General features: G+C 53.9%; 1 protein-coding gene across 1 annotated transcript in view; it reads left to right on the top strand.

The window, feature by feature from the left end:
• The first annotated feature begins 6,370 nt into the window (after positions 1-6,370).
• The window catches only part of LOC114038216 (Golgi integral membrane protein 4-like), a 17,098-nt gene continuing 10,065 nt past the window's right edge, over positions 6,371-13,403 (top strand). The window contains 5 exon segments of the mRNA XM_027855416.1: positions 6,371-6,557; positions 11,072-11,146; positions 11,489-11,538; positions 12,646-12,699; positions 13,198-13,348. Coding sequence (XP_027711217.1) covers positions 6,371-6,557; positions 11,072-11,146; positions 11,489-11,538; positions 12,646-12,699; positions 13,198-13,348 — 517 coding nt within the window.

The following is a 13,403-nucleotide window of genomic DNA, read 5'->3' as shown; positions in this document are numbered from 1 at the left end:
GACTCCAGGCGGGCCGAGTATCCGGGGGCTCAGCCGGCTCCCCGTTCATCTCTTCTCCATCTCAATCACCGAATGTCGGAGTCGGAAGAGACCTCAGCGGCCATCTGGTCCAACCCATACCTGACAAAGAATCCCCACTTCCAGATTCCCAAGAAGTGGTCACCTGATCTTTGTCGTTCATTGTTCAGACATTTCCAACTTTTGGTGACCCTGTACGGGCACGTGCATGGGCAAAGTTAATAGAGTGGTTCGCCATTTCCCTCTCCAGCTCATTTTACAAATGAGGAAACTGAGGCAAACAGAGTTAAGTGACTTGTCCAGGGTCACATCTGAACTCAGGTCTTCCTGACTTCAGGCCTGTACTCAGTGCACTATGGCGCCACCTAGCCGTCCTTTGTCTGTTAGCTAGAGACCTCCAATGAGGAGGAATTTGCTACCTCCTTTAGTGGCCTGCCCCAATTGCCAGTAGCTCTGATTATGAGGATGTTTTTCTTTAAATCCTGACTGGATATTAGAAACCCTCAGGGAAGAGGCATTTTGGGGAGTCCTTTCCTACCATCTCACTACCAGTGTCCCTTACCCTTTTCCGGCTGGTTGCTGACCCTACCTACCCCCATTCTCAAGGGAGGTAACCCAAAGCTCCTACCCCACTACAGCCTGCAGTCCTACTACCCCCTCACAACAGTTTGTGGGCCAGGTCCTTTCAGTTGCCCCTTTGGGTCAGGAATGGCCACTCACCACTTAGATGAGCAGGGAGTTGCCAACTATGGTCCTTCCAGTAAGATGGAGGACCACTGGACCTCATTATATGCCTCCATGCCCTGAGCATGGCCATCCACCCTGCTGCTGAATCCTCCCATATTTGTTGTTTCTTCCAGTTAGAATGAGACCTTCACTTAATAAATACCTTTTTCATTCATTCATCAAAGCCAAATTTTCCTTCCCCCCCTGCCCCCCAGCTAGGAGGTTAGGGCTGGTTTGAGCAGACAGACCCTGTTTCTGCCAGCACCTTCCTTTCATCTCCAGGCCACAGCTGGGGTTTCTCTCAGGCTCAGTGAAGGGGGGCGGGAAGCAAAGAAAAGAGGATCTGCCATTCCAAAGGAGGAGAGAAGAGGGCAGGGGAGAGGACGTCAGGAGGAAGGAGAGGGAAGAGGCAGCAGCTTTCCTCACTGCTTCTCCTATAGTTTGTGATACATAACATGCCTCCCTGCCCATTTCTGCTGGTGTCTCATCTACGGTAGAACAGAGCTACACAGGCAGATGACGGCCCTGGCAATGGAGATGCTACTCGGCAAATACACCTTCTGGGAGGATGCCACACAGTAGATAAAAAGCTTTGGACACAGACATGAAAATGAGTCAGAAAGGGAAAGAGGAGGGCTGGGAAAAGAGCCCAAAGGTGAAAGAAGATGCTTAAGGTGGGGATTTGGGTTCCGGAGAAGAATGACGGGAGATAGAACGAGGATAAGAGGAGAAGGCAGCAGGCTGATCTAAACTGCAGGGGCTGGGGAGGAGGGAGGGTCCGGAGCATCCAAGGTATTCCAGGCCCAGGAACCTGGGAATGTGATTTGCATTCCTCCTCCGGCTTTTGTGACCCTTTAGTCTCCTTCTTCTCCTGACTGGCTGACCTCTCCTTAGTCTCCTTGGCTGAATCATCATCCATCCCCCACACTCAAAGCGTGGGTTTCCTCCTCCTTCCAACCGCACCCCCACCCCAGCAAGGGCTGTCTGTCCTGGATTCTCACTCTCTCTCCTGACGATCTTTCTCATAAGGTCTTCATGGGTTTGGTTATCTTCTTGGTGCAGATGACACCCAGATCCACACAGACAGACTTATTCTCTCTCCTCCATCCCCTTACCACCTCCAATTATTCGGGACATTTGAACCCTATAGGAATTTCAATTTCTTGTAGTGGAAAGAGCACCAGATTTAGAGTCAGAGGACCTGGGTTCAAATACTGAAAGCCACTTCCTTGCTTTTCCTACCTACACATTACTGTCCTCTCTGGTCCACCCACACTGGCCTGCTTTCTGTTCCTGTATCATCTCCATGCCTTTGCACTGGCTGTCTTAAATGTCTGGAATGCTCTCCCTTCTCATCTGTGTCTCCTGGTTTCCTTGAAGGCTCAGCTCAAACCACACCTTTTGCAGGACTTTGCTGGTCCCTCCAGCACCTACCCCTGAGGCTCTCTTCCACTTGAGAATCTATCTCTTGTATGTGGCCATTTACATCCATGTTGTCTCCCCGGTTAGAATGGAAGCTCCCCAAGGCAGGGATTAGTTTTCTTTTTCTTGGCATATAGTTACTGCTTAATAAATTCTTGTTGATTGACTGTGACTCTCGGCAGTTAATTTATCTGGACCTCAGTTTCCTTATCTGAAAGGTCCTTCCAGCTCTTTAACTCTGATCTTATGATCTGTGTCCTTTTTGAGGTCAGGAACTTTTTTCCTTGTTTGTATTTGTAACCCTAAATGCTTAGCATGTAACACTCATTTAATAAAAGTTAGTTGAGTTTAATTTCATTTTAATTTCCATATGCATTGTCTAAACTGGGTCAGTCCTTCCTCTCCCTCTACCCAAGCCTGGACACAGCTACTACCATAATGAGCTTCTTTAAGCACATCTTGGGCCAGGTCATTTAATTTTAGGACCCTTAGGTGGCTGTGGCTCCCTATTGCCTCTGGGCTAAAATGCAAACTCCTCAGTCTGGCTGTACTTTATAGTCTTTATAGACTTCTTTGGCAGCACTCTTTGTCCCAGTGATGTGCCCTAGCCCATGTGGTGTTCCCCAAAGCTGGCCCTCCCCTTCTTGTTTTTTCCAAGGCTGTTCCCTCCTTCCTAGAAGGCCTTCCTTCCTCTCCTCTGCCTTTCAGCATCCTTCCTTCAAAGCTCAGCTCATGTGCCACCTTCTACAGGAAACTTTTCCTGATTTCCCCCCAGTTATTAGTATTTTCTCTTCTACCGCCCCATCATCATATACATGTGCACACACCCTTAACCTTTTATGCATTTTGGATCTCTTACCAAAATTGAGGTTGCTTTTTCCTTCATATCCCCGGTACCTAGCACAGAGCCTTACATACAGTAGGTGCTTAATAAATGCTGTTGGCCTGTATGATACACTAGCTCCCCCAGTGGAGAGAATAGTGCTTGACACCTAATAAATGTTGAGTGTAAGTCGTAGAATGTCTGGGAGGGACCCTCTTGGTCATTTCGAGCAGGATCTGTTTGAAGCCTGAACTCCCACTCCATTCTCTGGAAGAGTGTTCTGCTTAAACACCTCAGGAGTCCTGATGTCTGTGACTTGTTTGTCTCTAAGGGTCCAGCAGAGTGCCCTGGAAAAGTGCAGCTTCTAGTGGGGTGTATGCCTACTTTGTGGTTATACAGAGGTGCCAGCAGCACATAGTAGGTCCTTCACTCATGCACGCTGGTGAAGCTTGTCTGGGTTCACATGCTGTGTTCAGTTCTGAGCTAGGATTCCTGGCTCCCAGTCCAGTTGAGAGCCTAGAGGCCCAGAGGGGGAGCGCTTCTGAGGGGGAGAAACAAGCGTAAGTCTGGGAATACAGAGGTTCTCTGGGCCTTTTCCACCCCTGCAGCCACTGCTGCCTTATCCTTCCTAGGCTGTGTCCCTGGCACTGATCCATGGCAAGGAAGGAAAACCCCAGAAGAGACAGAGTTGCTCCCTGCTGTTCCCAGACCAGGGAAAGTGGGGGGGGGCGTCACTTGGAAATAGACTGCTGAGCAGAGGGCCTGGGGCTAAAGGTGTACAGGGGAGTGGGAAGAGAAGCAGTCTTAGAATGGGCACTCTCTGGCCACCCTCCCTCCTGCCTAGACAAGGGAGGGGAGGTGGGAGGGCCTGGGGCTCCTGGGTTGGCAGAAGCAGGTCTGGGAACCGGATGTCCTCTTTGCCTGGTGAAAAAGGAAACAGACCAACTGCAGCTCTGAGAGTTAGAGCAGAGCTCTGTGAGGGCTGGGGGAGGGGGGGGCGCACAGAGAGTCTGACCGGTCAGAGCAGCTGCAGGAGCGGCTGCAGGGGGATGGTGTTACTGTTACTTCCCCTTCCCTTCTCTTTGACAAAATCACACTGGCCTTAAGTTTTGAGTTTTCTCCAGAGTGGACACATCTGTCTTCCACTGATCAGAGACCTGAATCACTCATAATCTGGCTGACCCCTGCAAAGGATAAACAAGATCTCTCCCTTCTGAGGACCCCAAAGAGATGGGGGGGGGGCAGTTTCCTTCCTTCTGGAGTGGAAGGATGGAGAGACAGAGACCTTTCTGACCCAAGGAAGCCGGAGTCTGCCCCCACCCCCCACCCCCAGCTGCTTATTTAACAATGGATTCAGAGAGGGAAAGGGAATCTGAATCCAGGGCAGCTCCCTTCTGGGAGGGAAGCTTTGAACTGGCTAGAGATTTAGTGAAAAGAGCACTGGATTTGGATTTAGAGGATCTGGGTTCAAATTCTACTCCTGTGGGACCACCTGGGTGACCTTGGGCAAGTCCTTAATCTCTTTGGGCCTCATTTTCCACATATGTAAAAACAGAGGGTTAGACTGAACAGCCTCAAAGGTCCTTTCCTCTTCTAAGTCTGAGGTCCTATGAAGAAGAGGCAAGAAGAGACTTCGGTTTGGATGGAGTCTTGGATTCGGCCACCAGCTTGTTTGACCTTGGAGAGGTCACCTTTCCTTTGCTAGGCTTCAGTTTGACCCCTCTGTGCAATTAAGTAAGCATTCATTAAACTGTGGTTAGACAGCTGTGGTCAAGGCATCGGGCCAGGCACTGGGGAGACAAAATGGAAAACAGCCCCTGTCTTTGGGGAGGAGGCAACATTTGGACAGATAAATATCGGTATGAAAACAAACCAACCAAAAATGGGATTTTTGTTTCAAGAAGAAGCCAAAAGTCCATCAGCAGTATCTACAAGATACATATGTGTGCATGTAGTTCTGATGTATCAAATCTAAAGGTAGTCTGAACAACTGCAGATGAGGGGATGGGATGTCCAAGGGCCCTTCCAGCTTGGAATCACTGAGCCTAAGGAACTCAATATGGGAGGAGATAAAGCAGACACCTGAGTTCAAATCCAGCTTAGACACTTGGTAGCTGTGTGATCCTGGGCAAGTCCCTTCACCTCTGTCTACCTCAGTTTCCTCATCTGTAAAATGGCTATAAAAGCATCTACTTCCCAGGGTTGTTGTGAGGATTAAATGAGATAAACCTTAAAATGTTACATAAATGCTAGCGATTATTTTCTTCTTCTTCATCATCATCATCAGAGAGCCCTAACAAGGCAGGGGTATTAGGAAAGGCCGGGAATGAGAGGATAGCATCTCGGACAGGACTCTGAGATCACTCCCCCTTTTCTCCCTTAATCATGATCTTTCATGATCCCTTGACATCATGCCATGATCCTTCAGGTCCCTTCCAGTTCCAGAATCAGTGATTGTAAGTCATTTTCAGAGGATCGTAGACAGAACGGGACAGGAACCCAGAAATCCTCAGGGCAACCCTCTCATTTTACAGTGAAGAAAGAAGCCCAGGCTCACAGAGTGTAAGGGACTTGCCCCAGGGTCGCTGGCGCTGGCCGACCCAAGCCAAGCCTCTTTCCATAGTCCTCTTAGGGCCTGTTTCTTGTTTTCTGACAAATGGAAAGAACCACCCCCGGCCTGCCTCCCCCTTCAGGAATGAAAGCCATGAACCAGTAGGCTTGCTTGTTGGAGTTTAAGGACGCGGGAGATGCAGGGGCAGCCGATCTCGATGGGGCCCTGGGCGAGCACAGCAGCATAGCCAGACGGGGAGCCCGCAGAGCTACTCGCGTGCCCACATCGGAAATCCCCGGGATCCCGGGAGAGGGTGCTTGATGAACACCTGGGGGCCCGCTGACCCCGGAGCCTGACCTCAGAAGACGCCCAGCCCCGCCCCCTACACATTCACTCAAGGAGTGGAAGGTGGGCGCCCGAGTGTGCCGCCTCAAGGGTGCCCGTGAGGAGGGGTGGGAGAGGGCCGTGGCACCACCCCCTGGCCAGGCCCCTCGGGGCGCAGCCTCTCCCAGGCTCCTCCCAGGACCCTCGGCTAACTCCGCCCCGTCGGTCCCTCCCGCCCGGCCCAGGGCGGGGCCGGTCCCCGGTGCATTGGTCCGCTACCGTGTCAGTTTCCTAGGGGGGCGGGACCCCCGAGGGACAGGACCCCGGAGTCCGGCGGGGCGAGGCCGGGCCGGGACTGCGAGGAGCGGCGGCGGCGGCCAAAGTTTGGCTGGAGCGGGGGCAGCGCGCTCCCCATCCCTCGGAGCGGCCGCCAGAGCCGGAGCAGCGCGGGCATGTCGCGCAGGGGCCACTGAGAGCCGGCCCGGCTGGGCGGGCGCCCGGGGGCCATGGGCTCGGGCGGCTGCTCGCGGCGCTGCAAGGGGCTGGTGCAGACGGGCTTCCTGCTGACCGCGGCGCTCGGCCTGCTCGGCGGGCTGCTGCTCTACGGCCACCTGGAGCAGAAGGCGCGGGCCGCCCAGGCGCTGGCCGCCACCTACCGCGGCCAGCAGGAGGCACTGTCGGCGCAGCTGCAGGGTGAGCTGGGGGCGGGGGTGGGGGGAACTGGGATGGGGCCGGGGGCTGCCGGGGTACCTAAGGACTGGGAGGAGGCTAGGGGGGGTACCCGGGAACTGGGAGGGGGCTGGGGGCTGCCGGGGTACCTAAGGACTGAGAGGAGGCTAGGGGGGTACCCGGGAACTGGGAGGGGGCTAGGGGCTGCAGTGGTACCTGGAAACTGTGATGGGGCTGGAGACTGCCGGGGTACCTAGGGACTAGGAGGAGGCTAGGGGTACCTGGGAAGTGGGAAGGGGCTGGGGGCTGGGGACTGGGGAGATGGAATTAGGGATAGGATTAGGGTTGCTATGGAGGTCTGGGCAGGACAGGGAGGAGGCTGGGGTCTCTTGGAGCCTAGGGAGGCACTGGGGTGGGCCTGGGATGCAGCCAGAGCTGCTGGGGGATATTGGGGACTGGGAAGAGGGTTGCTAGGGGGTCTGGGCACTGGGGGGATGAAATTAGGATTAGGGTTACTAGGGAGATCTGGGCTGTCCAGGGACCTGGGGATTGCAGACAGAAGCAGCTAGGAGACTGGGAGGGAGAGTGAGAAAACAAGGGACTTATGGGGAAGGGGCTACAAACAGTTCAAGCCCCCGGGATGCTGAGAGCAGCTAAAGAACCGGAGCAAAGGGAGGCCACCAGGGGGCTTCGGGCTGCAGGAAACCAGGCAGGAGGCTGGGGCCTCAGGTGCGCAAGGAGGCAGATGAGTGGGGACAAATAGGGAACCAATAGGGGCCCAGGGACTTCGAGATTACAGCTGTGTGTGAGGGGGAGACCAAGAACGAGTTTGTTTGGTGAATGCAGAGGGGAGCAGCCGTGCAGTGTCCCCTGCGCCAGCTATGTCTTCTGAGTGGGATCTGGAACCCTCAGCATTTTGTCAGGAAGCAGCTAGAGAGAGGTCTTGCCTCAGATCCCATGGCTGAATTTGGAGGGGAAGGACAAAACAGAATGCTTGTCCCAAGGAACTTTTCCTGCCTGGCTCAATGGGCTGGGGGAGGGATTTGCTAATCTCTGACTCAGCTGTGCCAACCCCATTCCCAACCCCCCCCACCCCCACCCGCCATGGCCCTTCTTCCTGTCTCCTCTTGGGCCCTGGGCAGGCCTGTCTAAGAGTTAGTGTGGGGGTGGGGGGGTGGGCGGGAGGAGAATGTAGGGAGGAGCCACTGGTTGTTAGCATCCCTGTTGCTCCCCTCCCTCCTTTGGCCCTTGTGTTGTGTGACTGATTCTATAGAGGCAGAAACACAGAGCCTGTTTGGGAGAGTTTAGACCAGAGGGCCATTGGGAGGTAGGGCTCTAATATCTGGGATTCTTGCCAAGCCCATTGGTGTCTCTGTGCTTGGGCCCAGGGAGATCCTGTCATCCCTAGGGACAGAGAGAACCAGGAAGGGGTGAGGAGGGAGAAAGGCCGTGTGAGGGTGCTCCGTGCCAACTGCACCAGTGTTGCTGCTCTCGGCCCTTGGCCTGTTGGGATTTGTAAACATCCTCCCACTCACTTTCACCTTGAAAGACTCATCTCATAGAGGACTTCTGGGTGGGGAGCCATGAGGAATTTGCCCAAGAAAAGATCTGGATCCTTCAAAGGTGGGGAAACTGAGGCTGGAAGTGGCCCAGTTGTTTGAAGGAGATTGCAAAGTGAGCCAGGCCCTAGAGACCCAGGGAAGGCCCCACAGCCCTCCTGCCCACCCTGCCCCAATTCTTCCCAGACCAGGTGATTAACTTTGTTCTAGAGAGGCTCATCTGAAAGAGCCTGCCACTGGCCCTATCCCCAAAGCATGGTTACCTGGTCAGGGCTCCACCTCCTGTGGCCCCAAACGGAGACCCCCGAATAGAGAAGATCCCCAAGGGCACCCAACTTCAGAATCCATTCAACCTGCTGCTCTTTCTGGAGAGCGAATGCTCTGGGATCTCTGACCTCCAGCAGTGTGCCCAGGTCTGTGCCAGGCACTGAATGAAAAGACATTCCCTGCCCTCAGAGAGCTTCCTCTTGGTGGGGGCTTCTTGTCTCCCTATCTAGAGTGCCGCCCATGCAGTGAGAAGAGAGGGGCCACAAGGCTGGCTGTGTGACAAACCAGTCAAAACTGTCCTTCAGATAGTACCCTGATATCTGTGCTGTTATTCCCACCAGGCTGCCCTGGCTCGAGCTTCCTTTGTGAACAGCCAGCCTTGGAATAGCAGCTGGCATAGAGCACAATTCAAAGCAAGGTGAACTGGAATGTTTTCAGCCATAGCAACCTTGTTGGAATAAGTGCACCACTGCCCTGGGGACTACTGTGAAGGGCGGTACTCATCTGAAATGTGCTTTATTTAGTAAGCAATTGATCTCTGTCACATGGCAATGATATTGGGCAGATGATCAGCATCCTGGTAGTCTGGAGGTGGATGAATGGAGGCAGGTAAGGTCATCCCACCCCCACCCCTGAAGAAGCTAGACCTGCAGATGGGCCCTGAATGCCCCGACAGGCACCTGTCACTGCAATAGTCACCTGAGATATGAAGACCTTGGGCAAGTCCTTTCTCTTCCTCTGGGCCTCAGTTTCCTTACCTTTCAGAAAGGTTGGAGACAGCCTGTCGAAATGAAGAGACTGAGATTAGGAATCAGAGCATCTGGTTTGGATGGACCCCTGGCTGTGCCTCTTCCGTAGCTAGGTAACCTTTGACCTGGACCCTCTGAGCCAAAGGCTCTTCAGCTGTAAATGACGGATTTGGACTAGGTTATTTTCTCAGTCCTGTTGTCCCTTATAGGGAAGCTAAGCCCCATTCACTCCTAATTCTGCTCTATCTCTAAAATCAGCCCAAGCCCTACATCTCTCTCTCTCTCTCTTTCTCTCTGTCTCTCTGTCTCTCTCTCTCTGTTTCTCTCCCCCTTCTATATCTTATTCTTTCTCATGCTTTCTCTATTATTTTTCTCATTCTCTCCTCTCTCTCTCACTCTCATCTTAGGCCTCCTACTGCCACTAGCCCCTTTCTGCCCTTTGTTGGATATAAAGATTGAGACTGACCTGAGAAGGCTGACGAAGCCATCTGGGGTTCTTGGCTGGGACCCACGATCCTTGCGGGGAGAGGCCTGGGCTCCCACAGACAGTGCTGTGTGAGGGGGCACATCCTCCTTCTTGTCCTAGATTCTTTGAGGCCACTTAATCATGACGGCCGCTGTGTCCTCCTTCTGAAAAGAGGGCTGTTTGGGAGGCCAGCTGCCCTGTCTGTCCTTCCTGGAGGGCCCTAGCCCTGTATCCACTTTTCCCCAGCACCAGCTGTGGGGACTTCCCTGGAAGAAGAGGGCTTAATTATCTCTTGGGAAGCCTTCTCTGTTGACCTTCCCTTTGTCCCAGGTTAGGGATGAGATCTCTCTTCATCCCTTACTCATGGGGCCCACTGAGAAGGGAGGGAGCCCATGGCCAGAGTTCCGGCCAGAACTGAGAGCTGGAAGGAATCTCTGAGGTTCATCTAGTCCAGGCCCCTTGTTTTCCAAATGAGGAAACTGAGGCCCAGAGGGCTTGAGTGATTTGGCCAAGGCTACCCAAGCAGTAAGGGACTGAAACTCAGAGTCCTCTGCTTCCAAAAACAGAGCTCTTTCTTCCAGTTCCCTAGGGCTGCCTCAGTGGCCAGAATTGTCTGCTCCTGTGTGCTGCCCCTCAAAAGCTCCAAGTCAAGACTTGAGGTCTTCCCACCTGGGGTCCAGGACTGGATTCCGTCCTTGAAAGGCAGGCAGCAGCATCAGAGCAGAGGGCAAGGGCTGTGGCTATCCTACACCAAGTCCCTTTCTCCTTCAGCTGAAGGCCGGGAAACTTTGGCCTGGGGCCTACTCGGGGGGGGGGGGGGGGGGCCGGGGTTTTTTTCAGTGGGAATTTGGGGAGTATTCTGTTTCTGCCTCCTCTCAGGGCCCTAGGGAGTCCCTTGGCTGGGGACTGAGGAGGTAGAGGGCCAGCCATGAGGAGAAACAAGCTGTGTTCTGTCTCCACTGGGAGCCAGGGTCTGGAGAGATGAGGGGGAAGCTGGCCAATGGGCCTAGGAGGCAGTGCCGGCCTAGTGGGGGGGGCCTGTAATTTTCCAGATTCAGAGGTTTCCAAGCAAGAACAGAAGCTTTTCAGGAGTTGGCAGTGTCTGTTTTCAGAGTGCGTTTGTGGCCTGTGACTTGGCATGGGGAGGGAAACCAAGGGGGGGTGGGAAGGGAGGGAAGGGGTGAACAGGAGGAGGAGGAAGAGGCCTGTAAGTCTCTGGTATGTGTGTGTATTCCCTCCCTCAGAATACTTAGCTCACTCCACACCCCCTCCGTACCCCTAACTCCCCCGGAAAATTGGGAGCTAGGAAAAAGTGTATAGCAGTGGGATCTGATGGGTAACAGGAAGCCAGAGGAAGCCCTCAGTTTATCCATCTGAAAGATGGACGCATTTCTCTCTTTCATTTGCTCCTCTTCGCCTGGGCCCTCGACCCTAACGCTTCCCTGGAAGTTGGAATAGATCCCTCCCGCCCCCAACCTTCTGGCCTCTTCCCCACAGTGGTATATGAACATCGGTCCCGCCTGGAGCGGTCCCTGCAGAAGGAGCGAGGGGAACACAAGAAGACCAAGGAAGGTAAGGTGCTCTGGGACTCCAGACTGGGGTTCCCTCCCCAGAGACCAGGGAGAGATGCCCTCCATTCTGTGAGGAGCCAAGCCTCCAGTCTCCTTGGGTCCCTGACCAATACGACCATTGAGTGGGCTGGGATGGAATGGGTCTGTTGTCTGTGTCCTCCATGGATGTCTTCTGGGCTCCTGACCACTCCCAGGCTGGAAGCTGTGAATCTAGACCTCCCTGTAGGGAGGGATTATGGTAACTCTGTCCGGGGTGATTCCGGAAACTCAAGAGTGGGCTAGGTTGGGAAGAGACTGTCTTGGCAGTGGGATGGGGTGCATGCCAAGGCCCTCTCCTCTCCAGATTTCCTAGTGTACAAACTGGAGGCACAGGAAGCCCTCAACAAGGAAAAGGTCAGTGGGGCTGAGTGGGGCTGAGTGGGGCTGAGTGGGGGAGGCATTCTGTACTCTAAGAATAGGAGGGACCCTACCGTTGCTGAGCTGGAGCTGGGGGATAATGGGGAGTGCCTGCTGTCAGAGCATAGCGAAGTAAGTATGTTTTGGCATCTTCTGAGGATGTAAAGTGTGTCTGACAGCTTCACCATGTGGGATTGACCAGGTCAGAAGGAAGGAGTTAGTGAATTACAGTATTTGACAATAAACCTGGTTCTGTTGCTTTCACTATGATGATGGGTGGTACCCTGGTTTGGAAATCAGGATCCCTGAATTCTAGTCCTGATTTTGCCACTAACTTGCTGTGTGACCTTGGATAAATCACTTCTACCCCCTAGTCCTCAGGGGAGACCTCTTCCACAGAATTAGGGGCAGAGAGGATTTGGACTCAATGATCTTTAGGATGCTTAAAACGCTAATACTCTCTGTTCTGAGGCCAACCAAATGGCAGCCAACTTGTGGGCCTTCGAAGACCTGGCTTAAAGAACAGATAAGAATGTTTTGTGATTAGCACGATCAGGGTTTGTATGTGAATGGTGGTTTCCACGATTCTGGAGAAGACACAGAAAGATGGTGGATGACCTCAGTTTAAGCAAGGTCCTGATGACCATCAGACTTGGACAGGGGCTGGGTCCTTCATTGTGACAAGCAGGCATGCTGGGAGTTCCTGTGACTGGTCAGCTGTCTGTGGACCTTGAGTAAGTGACTCAGTGCTCCCTCCAGACACCTGAGTCCATGGTGTAGACTCTATGGGCACTCTGGACCATTTTGGTGTGTCCTGGCCCCTTTGGGCGGTCTGGTGAAGTCTATGGGCCCCTTCTCAGAATCATGTTTTTAAATCCTAAAATATATAGAATTACAAAGAAAACCAATTATATTGGGAATGAAGACGTATTTTTTTTCCTGTTCAAATTCACAGGCCCTCTGAAATCTGCCCACAGACCCCTTGAGTATCCATGGACCCCAGGTTAAAAGCCCCTGGTGTAGAGAGAGGTGTTCCCCCCTCCTTGGCACTGTGTGTAATAAAATGTCTGTTTTCTCTTCATGGACCTGGGGCCTGGGCTACAGCAAGATTCAATGAACCGTTATGGGGCCCTAAGCTCCCAGCACAGGATCCTCAAGGCAAGGACCCCAGGGGGCAGGTAGGGGCTGGAGTGGGCGCAGTTCTTTTCCCAGTCTCAGGATCACCTCTTTCCCTACTGCTCTCTGGGACCCTGGCCTTGCCCCCTCTCCAGCGTTCTAAACCAGGCCCAGGGCTCCAAAGGAGTATGGGCTGGGGTGCTTGGATGCCTGGTTCGGGATGCCCCTCATCCTGGCCAGCAGGGCTGCACTTGGGGAGGGCCCTTGTTGTGACAACACGGGTGGCACCTGTCTGGGTCAGTGGCTTTCTCCAGTGGGATGGCAGAGCTGAGGAGGTGAGGTGGAGGTGAGGGCTTGGCCCAAGCCCAGGGCTAGGAGTAGGTTCTTGGCTGGGGGGAGGCTTCTGTGCTCTGTTTTCTCTCTGAATTTCTCTGGTGTTTGAGGACCCTGAGGGAGTTGGCTCTGGGGGAGAAGAAAGGCCTAGGGTGGGGTGAGGGGAGCTGGTGCTGAGCCTAATGTTGGGGCCCCTTCACTTCCCAGAACCAACATGAGGATGTGAAGAAGCAACTGCTGGACCTGCAGCTGCAGCACAGCGGACTGAGGCTGGAGCATCGGAAGGCCCTGGAGAGCCACGGGCAGCGCTATGCCCAGCTGCAGCGGGAAAAGGACAGTGAGGTGGCCAGTCTGCAGGGTGAGGCCCCGGGAGCTGCAGCTGAGCTTTGGAAAGACAGGGCCCCTGGCCTGGG

Source organism: Vombatus ursinus, unplaced genomic scaffold, assembly GCF_900497805.2.
Source record: "Vombatus ursinus unplaced genomic scaffold, bare-nosed wombat genome assembly UNPS02010822.1, whole genome shotgun sequence".
Lineage (NCBI taxonomy): Eukaryota > Metazoa > Chordata > Mammalia > Diprotodontia > Vombatidae > Vombatus > Vombatus ursinus.
Note: the sequence above shows the minus strand (reverse complement) of the source record. Positions and strands in the feature narration are given on the sequence as shown.